The sequence below is a fragment of the Mastigoproctus giganteus genome, chromosome 7, assembly GCF_048544385.1.
Source record: "Mastigoproctus giganteus isolate SK-2022 chromosome 7, ASM4854438v1, whole genome shotgun sequence".
NCBI lineage: Eukaryota > Metazoa > Arthropoda > Arachnida > Uropygi > Thelyphonidae > Mastigoproctus > Mastigoproctus giganteus.
This window is the reverse complement of record NC_143581.1, coordinates 74782315-74801850: the sequence shown is the minus strand read 5'-3', so window position 1 is coordinate 74801850 and position 19536 is coordinate 74782315. Positions and strand designations below refer to the sequence as shown.

The 19536-nt window shown below is 34.7% G+C and overlaps 1 protein-coding gene across 3 annotated transcripts in view; it reads left to right on the top strand.

Annotated features, from left to right (window-relative positions):
* Positions 1-19536, top strand: part of LOC150083001 (pyridoxal-dependent decarboxylase domain-containing protein 1) — a 395987-nt gene that overhangs the window by 171809 nt on the left and 204642 nt on the right. For all 3 annotated transcript variants that reach the window (XM_090377732.1, XM_090377731.1, XM_090377730.1), the window contains exons 11-13: positions 9529-9579; positions 15936-16013; positions 18993-19056. In XM_090377732.1, the coding sequence (XP_090233858.1) occupies positions 9529-9579; positions 15936-16013; positions 18993-19056 (193 nt within the window). The remainder of the gene's footprint in view (positions 1-9528; positions 9580-15935; positions 16014-18992; positions 19057-19536) is intronic.

Below are 19536 nucleotides of genomic sequence, written 5' to 3'. Positions count from 1 at the left end.
CGGAATGGAGGTAGTGGCGGTTGCAATGGTCAGAATGCAATACCAGTCAGTAGTGCCAGAGGTGTGTCAAGAGACTTGAACCTTCCTTGGTCTACTGTACATAAAGTGCTTTGAATAATTTTACACTGGTTCCCATACAAGATTCACATAGTGCAAGAACTAAAGTCTCTTGCGATCAGCAACAATTTCTGGCTCATATGGAACTTGACGATACATGGGCTCGAATAATCTTGTGGTCAGAAGAGGCACATCTCACTCTTCATGTGGCTGTAAATGCAAAAACCTGCAAGAAAGGCAATGCTTGGAGACCATAGTGTTCATGCAAGATGGTGTCTCTCCTCATGTTGGTCAACAAGTAAAAGAACTGCTCCATTCAACATTCAGAAATGATAGCATCATTTGTGATTTCTGGCTATCAGGGCACCTGAAAGACAGAGTTTACTGTGGCGGCATACAGATGCTTGTCGATTTGAGAGCAAGCATTAAATAGCAAGTAGCCAACATCCCCAACCCATGTTTAGTCTCTAGAGCAAAGTTTCCGGCATCACCCTCCTCCCATACTTCTCCTTCAACCCATACACGGTACTAAGTACTATAGGTTTTGATACCTTTCGTGTTTGGGGTTTTCATAAAAAAAAAAAAAAAAAAGATGCTATGCGAAACTGTGTCGTATGCAGTCCTCCATTTTCAGAATGTCATCTCAAGTGAAGGAAAGCACGTAGAACAATATCTGTAGATTTCTAAGTTCTGATATTAAAATCTAATCCTAAGTTAAGTATTCCATCTCATGTTTACAGTGCCAATTTCTCCCCTGGTGATGGAAATTTGAACTATTTTTTTATTATTATTTTTTTTTCCCTTCTACAAATGTCTTCCCCATACCCTAAATGACATACTCACCAATTTTCACAGCGCTATCTCCAACTGTTTTGGCATTAGGGAAATTTCCTGAATAGGGAAACTTATTTTATAACCACCCAGAGTGTGTGTGGGGGGGGGGGGATAAGAAGATTAGAGTATGAGTGGAGAAATGCTGACCACATCAGATGTAGTATAGGTACCTGTAAAATAAAATTAAATAAACATAACACAAATGGTACTTAATGCTATAGATCCGATGATTTTAACTTCTTCATCAAGGATCAGCAGCCAAAACAAAAGAAAATGCAGCAATAAGTAAGGCCACTGTTTCTGATAAGAAATATACATAGCAAATGGTAAAAAAGTGAGCTGATGTATATTTCATAGCCAACCCAACAGAGACCGAAACAGAAAGGAATAAAAATCAGATTAAATATAAAGTAAAAAGTAAAAAAAAAAAAGGTAAAACTAAATAAAATAAAATTGAAATAGCAAGTTATGCAAGAGGAATTTAAACAAAAGTAATACAAAATGAAGACGAAAGGATATAGATCCTCCTTTGTTTATATCCTTTCATCTTCATTTAACAGCAAACTTTTAATTTTATTTTATTTAGGAAAATTAAAATCTTGATTTTTGCGTTTTACTTTTATTTTAGATTGATCTGATTTTTATTCCTTTCCGTTTCAGTCCCTGTCAAGTCGGCTATGAAATATACGTCAGGTCGCTTGTTTTTTTTACCTTTTGTTACGTATATTTCATATCAGAAACAGAGGCCTTACTTGCTGTATTTCCTTTGGTTTTGGCTGCTGACCCTTGATGAAGAAGTCACAATCATCGGATCTATAGCATTAAGTACTATTTGTGTTAATTTTTTAAAATTTTACTTTTATTTTAAAGGTGCCTATTTAATTTTTTCCATTGTTACTACATCTGATGTGGTCAGCATTTCTCCACTCATACTGTAATCTACTTATTTACATTCCATTATGGTCGTTGGGTATTTCTGCTATTACTAGCAGTGCCCCTGTTCCATAAACCATCCCAATATATTATATCATTCATTTCTAAATTATTTTTTTTAAGCTGTTTTTTACTATTTACTACAACCACTTGTTATTAATACTGTGTGTGTGTGTGTGTGTGTGTGTGTGTGTAAAAACATTCATGTATACAGAAGTCTGTACCCATAGGAAAAATAAAACAATATGCACTTAATTCTTTTTTTTGAATTGATTGCCATTAACATCCATCCATACCCATATGAATTTTTGTACAAATATTTTCTTGAATGTTCTTAAAACAGAGACAGTGATTTAAGAGCATTCAGTCCAGTTTATTCTGCAATCTTCTGTGGTTTGGGCTGTAAACCATGGACTTCAAGTATCTTCATAGGAAAAAGAGAAGGCCATCAGGATATTTCAATTTCTGTATGTAAAAATTAAAATAGGAATGAAGGAAATCTATTTTTTATAGACACATTTCAACCAAGATTTTGCTAACCTTGTAATAAATTCTCAGCCAGGATTTTATTATTGTATGCTCTGTTCTGGGTCATCCATTTTTCTCATCCAGTGAACAGGAGGAACAGGTAGTTCATCACTGTAACTGATCAGTATATTGGGTGATGGGATATTTTGATATATATATATATTTTTTTCCAGTCTTTTCTTTTCCATCTTTTAGTTTGAGTTATGTGGGGAAAACTAGCAGTCATTGATTGATTGGTTTGTTGGCTCTCTTTACACCGTGGGAACAGTAAATAGCAGTGACGTATTAATATTTAACTACCCATTGAGATGCGGAGCATAATTAGTGCAGCTTATATATAAGAGGGCTACTTGTGTTAATCACATAATTTTCAGCCAAAATAAAGTTCATGTGCATTTTTTAATAGCAACATTCTGCACTTCTCTGAGATTTTTGTGTAATCACCACACACACAACAAAAACTGCCTGGTAAATTAATGTGCTGACATGACATTTTAAAAGCATGTTTATTCACAATAGACCAGCATGAGTTTACTAATATGTAACAGCATTAACTCACACTTATGACTCTAGCTAATTTACCTATCTGGGAGTTTTACTCTACATGTCTCTCTGATATTCAGGTGGTGCAAAAATAGTCTAGAAACTGAAACTGACCACTGCAGCAGGATCTAGAAAATCCTGACTCCAATTTTGAAAAGTAAAATGTAAAATATCTTGCAAACTGTGAGTGCTAGTTAAAATTGGGTTGCACATTCAAAAAATCAGCATAAAAAAAAAAAAAATCCTCTGAATCCATCCAGCATGCTCTTCTGTAGAAAATTTTATTTCGATACATTGAACAGTAACGAAATAAAATGTGCTTTTGTAACTTTAAGAAAATACTGCATATATTTCCTTTTGGTCCTGACCCACCCTAATATTCCCTGTAGCTTTATTATCTAGCATACAGGGATTGGGTAATTTATGGATAACCTAACAGCAGTTCTGTCTATCTGAAATACCAACAACTTAGAAAAAGCCAATGGATAACAATAGTAAAATTAAAATTTTGTATATCTACTAGCATACTACAATATTTTGTAACCAACAGAAATGTATGTGTAGGTAAATTGAAGCAAATAAAATTTAAACTTATTTATGTAAAAAAAAAAAAAAAAATCTTTAATGAATAACTTAATCCTTTGGTAATATTTAATGGTGTAATAATTTAATGATGCAATCGGCAGAAGTACTGAAGCTTGGCTTTGGTCCTTCTGCCGATCTCACCATTCAAGTTGCCCGTCCTTGGACCTTTCAAGAAGCTCAATGTCTTTTTTCAGATGAGGTTTTCATACTGGAACGGAATATTCCAAATGTGGTCTTACAATTGCCTCATATAGTGAGATTATGACCTCCCTATCTCTACAGGATAACATTCAATAAATTTTCAATAGAACACCATGGGCTTTCCTGGTTACCTGGTTCAGAAAACTTCATATCTACCTGCATTGTAACTCCCAGATCCCTTTCCTCCTCCACTATTTTTAATGCAACCCCACCAAGTGTATAATTTCTGGGTTGCTATTCACCAAGTGTAAGATCTTGCATTTAGCAGCATTAAAACATAGCTGCCATTTCTCTGACCATCTTTGAAATCTGTTCAAGTCATGCTGAAGGAGTGTGGCTTGGCCCTGATTGTTAACGGCTCTGCCAGTCTTTGTCATCTGCAAATTTTGACATCATGCCTTCTATCCCTTCTTTGATGTAATTTATGAAAATGAGAAACTACAGTGGTCCAAAAACCTATCCTTGAGGGATCCCACTCCTGATGTTACATCAATCTGATGAATATCCATTAATCACAACCTTCTGCCCTGTAACCACCCAGCAAACCATCTTAGAATCTTACCAGTAATCACAACCTGTTCAAGCTTATTCAGCAACTTCTCATGGGGATTGAGTCAAATGCTTTGCTAAAATCCATAAAAACTGTCAAAATGATTCCCTAAATCTAGCTGATTAGTAACTGTGTCGAAATAACCTACTAAGTTAATTAAACATTATTTTCCCTTAAAGCCTTCAGAACGTCATATCTATTTAAATGACCCTGGATTGCACTCTTAATCATTGCCAAGATTTTTTGTATCACTGAAGTCAGACTAATCGGTCTGTAGTTATCAACTTCACTCTTAGAACCACTTTTTATGTATTGGCAATATGTTGGCACTTCTACAATCCAAAGGAATCTCTCCTGAGTTCACTGTTGCCCTCATAATTAACGTCAATGGTTCAGTACACTCCCTTATGCTTTCCCTCAAAACTACAGGGTATGTGCCATCAACTCCGGCAACCTTACTTGCCTTTATACTAAAACAAAACTTTAAACAAAAGTTTTTCTAATAAACAATCATCCGTAATTATAACATCACTAAATTTCATGTGGCTCGGCCTCGATCACACTGCCTCTTCTTAGTATGAAGGTGGCTTTCATCAGTAGAAACCGATGCAAAGTACCTATTCAATTCATTTGCAACATTGACTGGGTTATCTAAGATTTTCTCACACCCTGTGCCCAAGGGTACAATTTTGAGTAGCTTTATTCTTCTTCTTCGTTATATTCACATATATGAAAAATTCCTTGTCCTCATTCTTTGCTCTCTTTAACGTGTTCCTGCTGGAGCATTTATTTAACATGAAGCCTGAGAGACAGACTCAACTTTTATTTCTCAAATGACCACTGTTTTTTTTTCATAGTTCGGTTCATTTAAGTGACAAATAACACAGTATGTGCAAGAAAAGTGGGTTGTCATTTGCCCTGTGGTGCTAAGTATTGTCAATGAATGGGGATAAGTGCCAGTGAGTCACCAATGTGCACACTCGAATTACTTCCTGGTACCACCACGAGCATTGTTTTCCAATTTGTTTGTACTCTGTGAGACTGACAATAGTTATTGCCTTAATATTGACTTCATTTCAAATACATGCATGTGTGGAGAAAATTTTCTTTTATCACTATAATCTAGAGATTGAGTTAAATTCTTTAGATATTTCAAATTTTCATTTATTGTATTTTGTATTTATAGATATCTATTTCTAAAAAGTTTTGAAATTAGCCCCTCCTCTTTTTATGGAAAATGAGCTAAAGACAAATGTTTGATGAATAGAAGTGATAGTGATGATTCAGATGTACCTCTTTTGTATCATCTGCTGACTTAATGTTAAGCCTTCAGAGGATCAGTATCTTTTTCAATATTGTTAATAAATATTGAAAACAACAATGCACCTAGTACTTGAATTCTGTAGATTCTGCTAACATTAGTCCAAAAAGAGCAGTGCCCATGGAAAACCACTCTCCTCCCTTCTGCCACTAAGCCATCCCTTTATCCATTAACTTGCCTCTAATGACATACTGTGTTCCAATTTGTATAACAGTCTTTCAAAGTGTCAAAAGCTTTGCTGAAATTATGTATATAATGTCAAAATGATTGGTGGCATCCATTCCTTTATTACCGTGTCCTAGTATCCAATCAGATTGGTAAGACAAGATCACTCCTTAAGAAATCCATATTGTGACTGCTGTATAGTTGGTCCTGCATTACATCTTTAGCCAATGACCCATTATTTTTCTTGGAAGAGAAGTTAAGCTAAGAGGTCTTTTTATTACTCAATTCCTTCTTAATTCCCAATTCACACATCTTAGAAGCAGTGCCAATTCAGAATCCCTAATTCACACATCTTCATTAAGATGTGTGAATTAGGGATTCTGAATTGGCACTGCAGAACTCCAGTCCTTAGGTATCTTCCCTGAATCCATGGACTTGATGTATTTGTCAACGTACTATCTTTTCATTGAAGTCATTTGCAGGTAAAGGTGAAATAAAAATTTTACAATACACTGCTCCTAATAACATATGCATAAGCAAATAAAGCTTTAATAAAGGAAAAATCAGATTGCTGCTTTCCAATGAAAACATTTGTACACATTAGGATTGTGTTGATACCAATTCATTATAATTTAGCTAATAAAAATCAAAGCCCACCATGTGCATTATGACAATTAGTACAAGGGTTTTTTTTTTTTTATATTATTTATCGTACAAGTAGTGATCATTTAATTTGTGGACTGGTGCAAGATCTTATCTTAATTGTCATCATCTAAATCTTCTGTGGATTTCTCCTTCTCGAAATTCTCTCCCTCAAACCTTACACGCTTTCGCCACCATCACACCCATGCATTAAATGCTTCTTACAAGCCATTTTTTTGAATGACTGTGAAGTGCTTCCGTTGTAGCTCTGCAAGCATTGTTGTTGGACACAAAGTGTTTGCCTTTCAGAGCTTTCTTCAGGAAACAGGAAGAAATCACATGGGGCTAAGTCCTGTGAATAAGGGGGATGTGGCAGAACCTCAGCACCTATGGCAGTGATATCACGGGCTTGGCATTGTCTTGTTGAAGAAACCACTTCGCACCAGAAAGTTCTTGATGTTTTTCACGAATGGTGCGGCGAAATTTGACTTCGAGAACTTGAAGAGTATGCTTCCTTATTCATAGTTGTTCCACGGGGTACAAAATGTGTAACAAGAATGCCTTTTATGTCAAAAAACGCAAGAACCATTTGTTTGCCAGTCAAATAAGAACCTTAATTTCTTAGGTTTTGTTGAATCGGAATGCTTCCACTTGACTGTTGTTTTGTCTCTGGATTATAGTGAAAAATCCAAGATTCATCACGAGTCACTACCCTCTAATAAATCTATTATTGTTCACTTATACCTGAAAGAATTGAAATGCAAATTGGGGCCTGTCTGAGGAGGTTGTATCTTTGGGGCAGGGGGTTGGAAGTTTTCAGTGATTCTTCTGATGTTTTAATAACTAGTTTCTGGCTATTGGGTATGGGTAAGTATAAGTTTTATGTTATGATGTTCTTATTGTAAGTTGTACAGTATACAATATTTACAAGAAGTTGTAAGTTATTTTCTCAGCTGTAAGTTACTACAATAAGTTGGTGAGCAGATTTTGAGAGCTCTCAGGATTATACTTTTTATAATGCTCATCTTTACTCACATAGGGTGCTTTGAATGGAAGTTTAAAACTGATAGTGTATTAAAACTTCTCAATTATAGGTTGTATCATCAGAAATAAATATGCTGGAAAGATTGGAAATTGTCTCAAAGATTTATGGCAATGATGTTAAAGAACCATATTCACTACTGAAATCACTGGTGAATGAGTCTCACACTATTTACAGCAAATCTCGTATCTGTAGTTGATCTAGGCTACCATTTTAGTAATCCAGCCATTTCCAGGGCTACATCAAGGAGTTACTGGATTTGTCCTTAAATCTTTGATACTTCCTTTCCAGTATTCTCACTTGTCTCTTAGTCCTGATGAAAGAAGTCAATTATTTATTTAAAGCAGACTCTAAGTTATCCTAACTGACTACTCCATAAATGACATGAATGAAATGACTTATTTGTTTCAATCAGTTACTGTGGAGCATTCTTTTAAAAATTGGGTAGGTTTTTCTGTCCTATTTTAAACTGATCTTTTTGAGAATTATTTTGTTGGTGTTATCTTAAATGATTGCAGTACACAATACTTCAACTTTCTGGCTTTACTTTAACACATTTTAAAATATATCATGGTGTGGGAATGAAAAGAATACAAAGAGAAGGAGCTCAAAAATGGTTTTTATTTAATATTTTTATTTAAATTTAAATGTATTTAAATTTTATTCAGTAATCACCACCTGATTGAATGCACTTATTATACCATTCTAAAAGTTTCTGAAAAGAGCAATGAAAACTTCCAAAGAGAATGTTCAATTCAGTGGTTGTGTTATCCTTTATATCTTCAGTGTCTTGAGGATATAAAGAAAACCTTTGGTAGATTGGGAGAGTAGTGTGGATGGTTGATCTGTACAATGCCATGTTTTGTCAGAATTGTCTTCACAGCAAGTGTGGAAAGGACAGGAGTATCGTTGTGCAACAAGAACCAGCTGCCTTTCTCCTTAAATTGTGGCCTCACCTGATAAATGCACTTCGGTAGTCTGAGGCACCTGTACGTAGAACACAGCATTGACTCTCTCTCTCTCTCCCCCCCTTCAGGTACAATTTCCTTTTTGTCAAAAAACATGATCAACATAGTCTTGATCCTAGACTTCAGCAAACAAAACTTTTTAGGCCTTGGTGATGATTTGAAGTTCACTGCTTGCTCTGATGTTTCGTATCTGGGTTATACTGAAACAACCAACACTCATCTACAGTGACAATACAGTGAAGGAAATTAGAATTATCTTGGAGTCTTTGCATGATGACCCTCTTCATTAGGAAAAGGAAGAACAGACCTTCCTTTTCCCTAAATCTTCATGCAAAATTTGGCAAATTGCCTCATTATTCATATCCCATTCATCAGCTGTCATTATGACAGCTGATGAGTTAACAACCAAAACATGGGCATTATGGATGCCCATGTTTTGGGTTATTGCATACTTCCTGACATCCATCTTTGAACCACTTATACCATTCAAACACACTGATATGTCTTAACATTTCATTCATTTCTCTTGCAGATTTTCCCAGTTTAAAACAAAATTTGTTATTCATTTGTTGCACCATTGCAAAATTGGACATGGAACATTAACACTAATGAAACTGGTTACTTGCAATCTGTCAGCCTACTGGACAATCTCTACTGCCATCTGTAGGAGAAAGTTTGAACTACAACATACCATTTCTGTTTATTTTTAAACTCCTCAAACATGACTACAATAGCACCAATCTGGGAACTTTATTGACACACCTTGTATATAAGTAAGAAGTTCATTGAAAATTAATATGAATATTTTTCAGAAAATCTGTGACATGCAAATAGATATACCTTTAGATTTAATATTGTCAAATTTTATATAAAATGTTTATTTTTGAAGAGACAGGTAAAAGGTGTAAATTTGCTTTGTGTATCTAAGCAGAATTTTTTCACCCAAAAATCTTTGTGTTGTCCTTGTAAGTCTTATACCAATCATTCTGATACTTAAGTATTTGAAATTGTTTTTGAGGAATGAATTCTTTATGATAAATAAAACCCCTTTACTAATTTATAGTTTTTATATATTTATTTCAAATTTCTTTATAGTACTTATAATATATACAATTTTTACTTACATCATCTCTTATATAACTAAATTTTTCATTATTAGAGTGACTATTTACTAGAAAAACTTGAGGGAATTCCACAGATTTTATTAATAGTAAGTTTCCTTTTATATTTATATAATTAATATAGCATTTTTCTTTTGGTTTTTTTTTTTTTTTTTTTTTTTCTTATGGGCTGTCCTCATACTTGTGACAGGATAGACTCTGAAGAAGAACAAAAGGGTTGGAGAAATAAAGCAATAAAGAAATATCAGCAGACATCAGAGGCTATGTAAGCAAAACCAACAACACATAGCCTGTATTATAACATATTTAAAGTAACATAGGAGGTAGCCAGAATGGAAAAGCAAAATATCAAGAAGTTAGACAAAGAAAGAATTTAAACCAAGGCAAACTGCAAAAACTATAAAAATTACTTCAAAGACAATTGCAGAGGCGCCTCCGTAGCCAGGTGGGAAGGAGCAGCAGTGCGTAGCACACGCTTCTTGATTAGACCGGGGTTCGAGCCCGGCACCACCAAATACAGAGGATGCGGAAAGGTCAGGGAATGACCACCGCATATCCCGGAGCAATATGGCCTTAGTTGCTAATGCTCCTAAAACCAAATAATAACAACAACAACAACAATTGCAGTGAAAGTTTGTCTATATTTAGGAAGGCAGAAAATATTTCAGATTTTTTGATCAATAATTAACACAATGCAGGATTACTTTCAATAGTGACCTGTGAGGTGACTCCACCACCACAAAGTTGAAAACTGAAGAATACTGTGACTGCAATCAGGAGCTTGGGATATCAGTTTTCTGCCAATATTATAATGAAAGAAGGGAAGAAAACAGGTGAACTTATGCCCGAAAGATCGTGCATCAATTTAGTTATAATCTTGTTCTCCCCCTGTTTGCATGAGAATTTGTTATGGGTGAGAGACACCATGAACTTGAAATTTTAACTTGAATATGAGTGTTAACTAATTAAAAATTATTTTGAAATGTTTTAATGGCTAGAGTATCATAAATTTCAAGTTAATAGCAGAAATAAGTATTTTAACGAGGTGATCTTCATTTATATGGGTTGAGTGACTAAAACTTTTACAGTTTGAACTCTGTTTTGTCTGAGGAAAGTCTGTTACAGTTAACCTTTGGTTGGTCACCTGAAGGATAATAGTTTTCCACATTTTAAACTGTCATGCTTAACAACTGCATGAAGGGCATGCTACTAGCAATGTGCAGAGCTGCATAACATATACTGATGGCATGAAAATCAGATGTCACTGTAGGTACTGCATCCGTATTTCCCTCGTTCAGTATCTGTATCTCTCTTGATTGAATGCAGCAGTTATACTGCAAAACTGTATGCAATCCAGCTAGCTGGATTGCATATAGTTTTGCAGTATAACTAAACAATAACAACAATATGTACATTGGGTCTAGCTTTAGACCATCCCACAACACAAGTAGGGAGACGTTAACAAATGAATTCTGTTTCCTGAATCCTACCATTAGGTAAACAGAAAACAAAGAAAATCATGTCTAGACAAAAGCTAAGTTAAGTTTTAAGCCCATTACAATTCAGTACTAGCAAAGGGTTCGCAATACCTATTCACAAGTACAGTGAGAAACAATAAAACAAAATTAGAATACATTTCAGCAACCAAAATCATTCCAGCCCCTCCCCAACTCAGGAGAAGAAACGGACGATTTAAAGTCTCTCCACAAAAGCAAGAATAATTTCCAAAAAGGGCATCTGCCATTTACTTAACACATTGGCCCAGACAAACAATTGGTAACGGACAAAAAATCAGTTATTTACAATAATTTAACTATTTATATATAAATAAACATCCAGAAAACAATATACGGTAACTCTCCGAGTTACGTAATACTCGACTTATGCAAATTTGACTATACATTAGTTTTTGCCGGCCGATGCAAACTGAAAAAAATATGGGAACATATTTCGCATCTGTAAGGATAAATGGAGGTATTGTGAAATTAGTGTATTGTGAACCCAATAACATATTGGGGTGTTTTTTTTTTTTTTTTTTGTTTTTTTTGTAATTCGTTCCAAGTCCTTGGAAGTTGAAAATTTCACTATGTTACTAAGCTATTTATCTCTTTAAAAGGTCATGTTTATAATGGAAATAAAATTGCACTACACTTTCATCGTTATCATGTGTTCCTATTATAAGAATCAATTTTGAATGCCTTTGTGATATTTTTCTAAAGCACATTTCTGGAGGTAACGAACAAAAAACAAAAACAATTTGCACTTTCCGGTTTATTGGGGTTTTCTGTTAGCGCAATCTATTATAAATGTGTAGTAAACTTGATGTTATTGCATTTGTGATAATCCCGATAGCTGAAATTCTGTGGGTTTTTATGTTACAGTAATATGGTGAAATATGTTCCCCTTCACTGAAATCTTCAATCATATAAAAAAACAAATTTTCAGAAACTTCTCTTCATTCCTATTTAATTATCACAGTGGTGAAGATAAAGGGACCAATGGAAAATGAAAGTGCTGGCAGTTCCAGGAAACGAAACAAAATTGATTTAGAAATGAAGATGAAAATGATTAAGAAGTATGAAGCAGGACCAAATTTATCATCTATTGCAAGCAAGGGAATTAGGTCTCGCTGCTTCAACAGTGAATACTATTTTAAGGGCCAGTGTGCGTATAAAAGAACGTGTTAAAGGATCAACGCAATTAAGATCAACAGTGATCACAAAACAGCATTCAGGTGCTACATCAAAGATGCAACAGATATTAATAATACAGATGGAAAGTCAGATTCAGCAGTAAGTGCCCCCCCCCCCTGAGTCTAATGGCCGTTCAAGCAAAAGAAAGAAGTATTTATGAAGATATTAAGAATAAGTACGGCAAACCCCAAGCCAGGTTCGTGGCAAGCAACGGGTAGTTTTAATATGTTCAAGCATTGTTTTCAGCACCCCTACTCAGTTTTCTGCCTGTTAGATCCGATTCTCTCTCTCTCTCTCTCTCTCTCTCTCTCTCTCTCTCTCTCTCTCTCTCTCTCTCTCTCTGTGTGTGTGTGTGTGTAATATTAAAAAATATGTTATATGATAGTTATTACAATAATATAATTATAAAAATTACATTTCATAATACAAGTTTTATATATATATATACAGTATATATATATATATATATATCCGATAATTAACATAAATATGATATTTAAAATAAAAATATCAGCCAGTAGTACGGTAATAATGCAGAGCGAAATATATATATATATACAGCGAAATATATATATACACAAATATATATATATATATATATATATATATATATATATATATATACAGTATATAATTTTATTGTTTATATAGAGGTACTCAGTGGTGCTTCCATAGCCAGGTGGGCAGGAGCTGTAGTGCATAGCACACGCTTCTTGATTAGACCGGGGTTTGAGCCCGTGACCACCAAATATGGAGGATGCGGAAGGTCAGGGAATGACCACCGCATATCCCCAGCCCAGATAAAGGGTGAGGGTTGGAGTCAGGAAGGGCATCTGGCCATAAAAATTGCATGCCAAAACAATAAAAACTCTGACCCCATATGTAATCGGAAAAAGCAATCACAAAAAAAAGGTACTCAGTAAACATCAATTATAGATCACCACAAAATTAAAAAGATACTGTACACCTTTTTATAATGAAATAAACATATACAGTGAAACTTCCCTTTAACAGACAGCCATGGGGAACGAAAATGTGTCTGTTAGAGAGAAGTGTCCGCTAACAAGAAGTCTGAGGGAGAAAAAAAAAAAAAGAAAGAAAAATCGTTAAACGTTTAATGTAAAATTAAATTAAATTATATACAGATTTTGCACAATATTTTTGTAAATAATATATATACAATTGTGCTATGCATATTATGACTTTATCTTAAGAAAAATACATACAGTAATCACTTATTTTCTTTTGCACCTTCTTCCGGCTGATAATTTTGTTTTCAACATTTGTTTGGAGTGAAGAAACCATCGAACGTCCTTCAGTATCTTCTTCAGCGGCGAAAAACATTTTTAAACGATTGATTTGTATGAGCGCTTCTTCTATTTTCATCGGTGGTTCGTCGTTAATATGTTCTTCGACAGAATGACCTCCTTCCATTTCTTCATCCTCGTGAGGAACTTCTTGAAAAATATTGATGATAATGTCGATATCTAGAGCACCATCTTCTGTAGTGAGGTTCGAGTCTATATCTTTGTAGCCAGGGTCACTTGTAGCAGAAGTATCGTACATTATCAATAGATGTCAAAGTTCTTGTTCTTCTTGGTGCTCCACATTGCTGTTCACAACTTCAGTTTTTGCGTTTGAGAAGCCAGACTTTACAAAACAGTTCACGACAGTTTGTTTTCTAATTGCATTTACTGAAGAGGAAATCCACTGAATCGCATCTAGGATGCTGATTTTCTTTGCAAGGTCACTCTCACATGTTACATCATTCATGTTTGCAATGAGATGTCTTAAAACACGTTTTCTGTAGTGAAGTTTAAAATTTTTTATTAGCCCTTGATCCAAGGCCTGACACTCTGCAGATGTGTTTGGCGGCAGAAAAATGATTTGAATGTTGGACAATTCAATGTGCGGGTGAGATGCAGCATTATCCATGAAAAGAATAATTTTTCTGTTTTGACGAATCATGTTTTGGTTAAAGTGACTTATCCATTCGCTCATGATATCTCGTGTCATCCATGCTTTTTTATTAGACTTCCAGTCAACATCCAAAAGATTCAACTTTATGCCCTTGAAACAACGAGGATTTTGTGGGTTTCCTATAACAAGAGGTTGTTCAAAGTCTCCCAGCATGTTTGTACACAATAGTACAGTCAAGCGTTCCTTAGAAATTTTTCCGCCCTGGCACTTTTCGTTTTTTACACTCATTGTGTTTTCAGGAAGAGCTTTAAAAAAACAACCCTGTTTCGTCACAGTTGTAAATATCCTTAGCTTCAAAATCACGACATAAATCTTCCAATTTGACGGTCCACTCTGTTACAACCCCAGTATCAACAGATCCACCTTCACCACTTACGGTTTTCCAAGAAATTTTATGCAGAGTTTTGAACTTGTCTAGCCATCCCACAGAAGCTTTGAATTCATTTACTCCCATAGATTTCGCAACCTTTAAAGCCTTTTCCCTAATAATAGGCCCATTAATGGGAATTTTTTTAGCACGTGCGCGACAAATTTGAACTCCAACAGTTTTCAGGAATGATTTTTGAACCTGATCATTTACGTGTTGCCAAAATTGTTTGAGCAGTTAATTTTTTTTCTTTAGGATGTCGCTTACCTGCGTTATCCCGATTTTGAATTTTGCAGCGAGATTGCGAACACTATTTTTTTGCCGATCATACGCATTAATGTGTTCGACTATCTTTTAAAGTTAAATGTTTAAGAGAAGACATTGTGCACTTCACACGACACTGAACAAAACTGAAAACTGAAACTGAAAAGACGAAAGGCCGACCATATTCTCCCCCCTCCCTGCACACACCGAATTCATCAGAAGTTTTACACGTGCCTTAAAATTCTTGAAAAAGGGTTTAGAACCGCGACGTAAACCTTGATAAAATTCAGAGAATCGGAAATAGAAAATAAACACACGATTGAGGCAATACGTGGAAGAAACTTTTTCTAGAAAAAGTGCCGTGAGCTCGCCCGCTGTCCGTTATGGTGAGATCAAATTAAGTGCTAATCTAAACGAAACAGTGCAGATTGCCTGTCCGCGTCCGTTACAGAGAATGTCTGCTAGACAGAAGATGCAAACACGTTAAAACCAATGGAGGTGAGTTGGGGAATTTGAAAATGTCCGTTGTAGAGAGATGTCCGTTAACGAGAGGTGTCCGTTAGGAGAAGTTTCACTGTAAATTTAAAAAAAAATAAGTTTAAGTAACTTAAACCCAAATTACATGGCACCCTAAGGTGCTCCACCACCCCGGTTGAAAACCACTGCATTAAAGTATGTGGTGAAGTCGCCAGTGCCAATTCTGCAGCTGCATAGAAGTTTTGTGATGTGTTGGAAAAAAACTTCTTCTAAATCTCCACAGCCCTCAACTTCTGCAGCGACGTGTTTATCAGCCAGAGGGTTAATTCTGGCAACAATGCTCAAAAGGTAAAACTTGCTGTTGCTATGCCTGTCTCTTCTCTCTTTTTCTAATTTTTTTAATTTGAAAATTTTGAGTTAAAAAATTGAATAAATAATTCCATTTTCATGTTCATTGCACATTTCTTTGTTGTTTAAATCAAATTTGCAAGTGCTGCCTAAATATTTAGGGAAATTCCGACTTATGTAGAGTTCCGTGGAATGCAACCCTTACGTAAGTTGGGGAGTGGCTGTATTACATTTTAAATATTAATATTAAATTATATGAAGAGAACTTAATGTAATAAAATTTAGTAAATTTTTTCTTTTTTTTTTTTTGTATTAGGGAAAAGAAAGGCTAAAGTCTAAGGAGGGTAAAACATATTCAATTGCTGATGTAGTTAGTAAATCTGTCACAACAACAGTAAGTGTTTTTTAAACTGCTTTGTGGTAATTCATACGTAATGTATTGATGTAGTACTCCCAGATGATTTATATAGTTTTGAGTTGAGTGAGATGTTAACTTATGAAAATTTTCTGTAAAAATCACATTACATTATAAAAATCAATAAATTATGATTTTTATAATGTAAGTTTTACATTTTCTTTATGAAAAATTTATGGATATATTGGAACCCGTGTGATTTTTGTGCTACCTTACCCTGAAGTTTTTCAGAATTATTAATCTGATAGTGCTGAGTAAAAAAAATAATACAGTTTAAAATATATTAAATTGCGTGTAGACTGTTAAACCATTACTTCAGTTTTCTTAGTTCTATACCGATTGTTCATTGTGACCCCCCCCCACCCCACAACACTTCTAAAGGTTGCATGCCTTTGCATGCAACCTTTAGAAGTTTCATTTTATATAGTTGAACCTTTGAAATCTAGTAAAATCAGGTTAAACCTTGTTAGATCTTGGAAGTTATTGGATTTTGGATGGCCATTTTATTTTAATTAAAAATAAAATAAAGTAATAATAAATAAAAACAATACTACATTTCTAACATTCTCCCTGAATACAGTGTCCCTGAATACAAAGGGACATTGTACACATGAAATAGCTAAAAGAATTCACTGTAACCAGTCAACAGTGGCACGTTTATTATGAAAATAATAAGAAACTGGCAGTGTAAACAGAAAGAAAGGAAGTGAACATCCATGAATATCTTCTGCAGTACAGGACAGATTTATGGTCCGTCTGTATGTCCAAAACAAGACCCTCATTGACAGATCTCAAACGGTATGGGACAAGGGTACAGGAGTAAAGGCAAGTACTGCTATATTATGTAGAGTTGGTGTCCACTCCACAAAGAAGAAATTTTGCACACCTGTGTATTATTCAACTTTAATGACAGTAGTGGCTAGATTGCATTTTAGATCTGACACAGTCCATTTTTATCTTCATAGTGCTGTTAATATGCAACTGTGCTATGTGGGCTGAAGAAAATCTACATGCAGTAACTGACAAACCTATCTATGCTGAGAAGTAACAGTGTGAAGTGGCTTCACATTTACTTTCATAATTTGCCAATATTTGCCAGAGAGTTACTGCACTATTAAGAGAACATTTTTCTGGAAGAACTTCAGTAGAGCTTTTGAAACAGTGGCAACTATGCAGTCCAGGTTTGAACATGGACTGTCAATTATTGGTTTCGGGGTTATCTAAAAGGTTGCCTCCAAATGAAGATAAAAATTGTGTCCAAGATGGCTGAGATTTTCGTCAATCCTCACAATTTCATTACACATCAGAACTGTCGTAGATTCAGAAGGATAACATTTTGTAGCGATACAAATTGAAGCCTTCAATAAAACTTAGTTATCTTTTCTTGTATGTAAATTAATATGCTTATGCCAGAATATTTAAATATCTTTTTATGTTGTTACCTTATGACTGCCCTGTTACTGCTCTCCAGTTTTTGTTGGCTATCACAAAGATTATACTTACAAGAAGGTATCAAAATGTCAGCATTATGCATTTCACTTTATAGTTCTGTGTGCTGTTCTCCTAACTAATTTAAATTACTATGACATCAATAATCAGTTTTGTCAGATTTATAATTAATAATCAGTTTTGTCAGATTTATAAAAATCAGTTTCGTCAGATTTACATAACTAACAACACAGTTATTCCCTTTTCATAAGCATTCACACAGATCAATAAATAATTGTTAAAATTATCTTATAGTTTCTCAGCTCTGTTTTGCTATTGGATGCCATTCCTATCTATAAATTCAAAGTGCTTTCCTTCCCTTTGTATTTGTTGATTGCATTGGCTTTGTTTCTTGAATTCTTACTGTTATAGTTTTTGATGTTATTGTTTCAATATCACTCATTTCTTTGTGGTAGTGCTGCAGGCAGAACTTCTGATTTTGCCTGTAGATGCTGCTAGTTCTTATTCTGGCTTCCACTTCTTATACCATAACATCAATTTCATCCAATCATAATTTATTGCACTCATTTCCATCCTCCATTTCTTCATATTAATTAACCCTTCCTATTCACTTATTAATTAACCTTTGTCATTAAATCAAAAATCTTCCTTAATTTATAACATATACCAGGGGCTCACATCTGGTGAGTACGGACTTGACATACCCAGGGTCCTGAGCTGGATATCGTCATTCTTCTCTTTCTTGGCGATTCCTTTCTACTTCTGTCAATCTCTCTCTCACAAGGTAACTTGGAAATATTTTGGCTGGTGCATCATAAGCCTCAGGCTTCCTTATGGCTAATAATAATAATTATATAAGTATGGCTAATAATTATATAAGCATAGGACTGTTTTATTCATTGCATTCCGGTCTTATTATATGCATTTTGCCAATGCTACATGCTAAAGTAGCCAACATAATTTGACTACATTTGTAGCTGCTTGGTGCCTCCGTAGCCAGGTGGTCAGGAGCAGCAGTGCATAGCACACACTTCTTGATTAGACTGGGGTTCAAGCCCGTGCCCACCAAATATGGAGGATGCGGAAAAGTCAAGGAATGACCACTGCATATCCCCGGAGCAATATGGCCTTAGTTGCTAATGCTCCTAAAAACCAAATAACAACAACAACAACTGACTTCTCTGATCACTAACCCTGGGCACTGCATATCCAATATGCACTCTCCAGACTCTCCCTTCCTTCAGCAGGAAGAGTCAGGAGAGTGCATGTCTTAAAGTCCATCATACAGTCATGAGTTTTTTATTTTGTTTCCTGTATGTGACTACTGAAAGTGATGTCTACACTTCAAACAGCCTCAGATTGAATCCCAAAGTCATTATATTGAATGTGATTTCACACAACTGCCAGTGAGTTAAGTTTAAAATGGTGTAGCTATTTTATGTAATTATTTATGTATTACTAATTCTTAAATGATACATTTAAAAACTAATCAAAAACTTTTTTTAACAGTTATTGTTTGACATCCTAGTTCCTGTTGTAGTGTTCCAGTATGTTCCAAAGAAAGGCCACCAAGGTAAACTAATTTATTTCAAATAACTTGCATTTCAGTTTACCTAAACAATTAAATTGCATTTTTAATTATGCATGTTTAATATTAGTAGTGATAAGTATTCCATTGAAAATCATTAATTCAGTTCCAGTATTGGAATGATATATATGAGACAGAAGCTTCTAGCCACTTTGGTTATTGGAACTGGCAACTTTCAAATTTTTGATTGTTGTTCTATGTTCAGAATCATGTTCACCTGGCATGAGTCCCATTAATTGTAAACTAATTGTAAAAATTAAGTGTTTCATATGTTAAACTGTATATATCAAACTGTAGTTTAACGCAGTGGTTCACTGGGAAAGAAGATTGGTACTTGTTTATCATGTCATCAACTCATACATGGGATGCACAAAATAATGGAAACACCTGATATGGGAGTAATAGTTTTTGTAATGGATGTGTTTATGAACATGCAGTGATGAATTTTTTTCATTTCTTGCATGT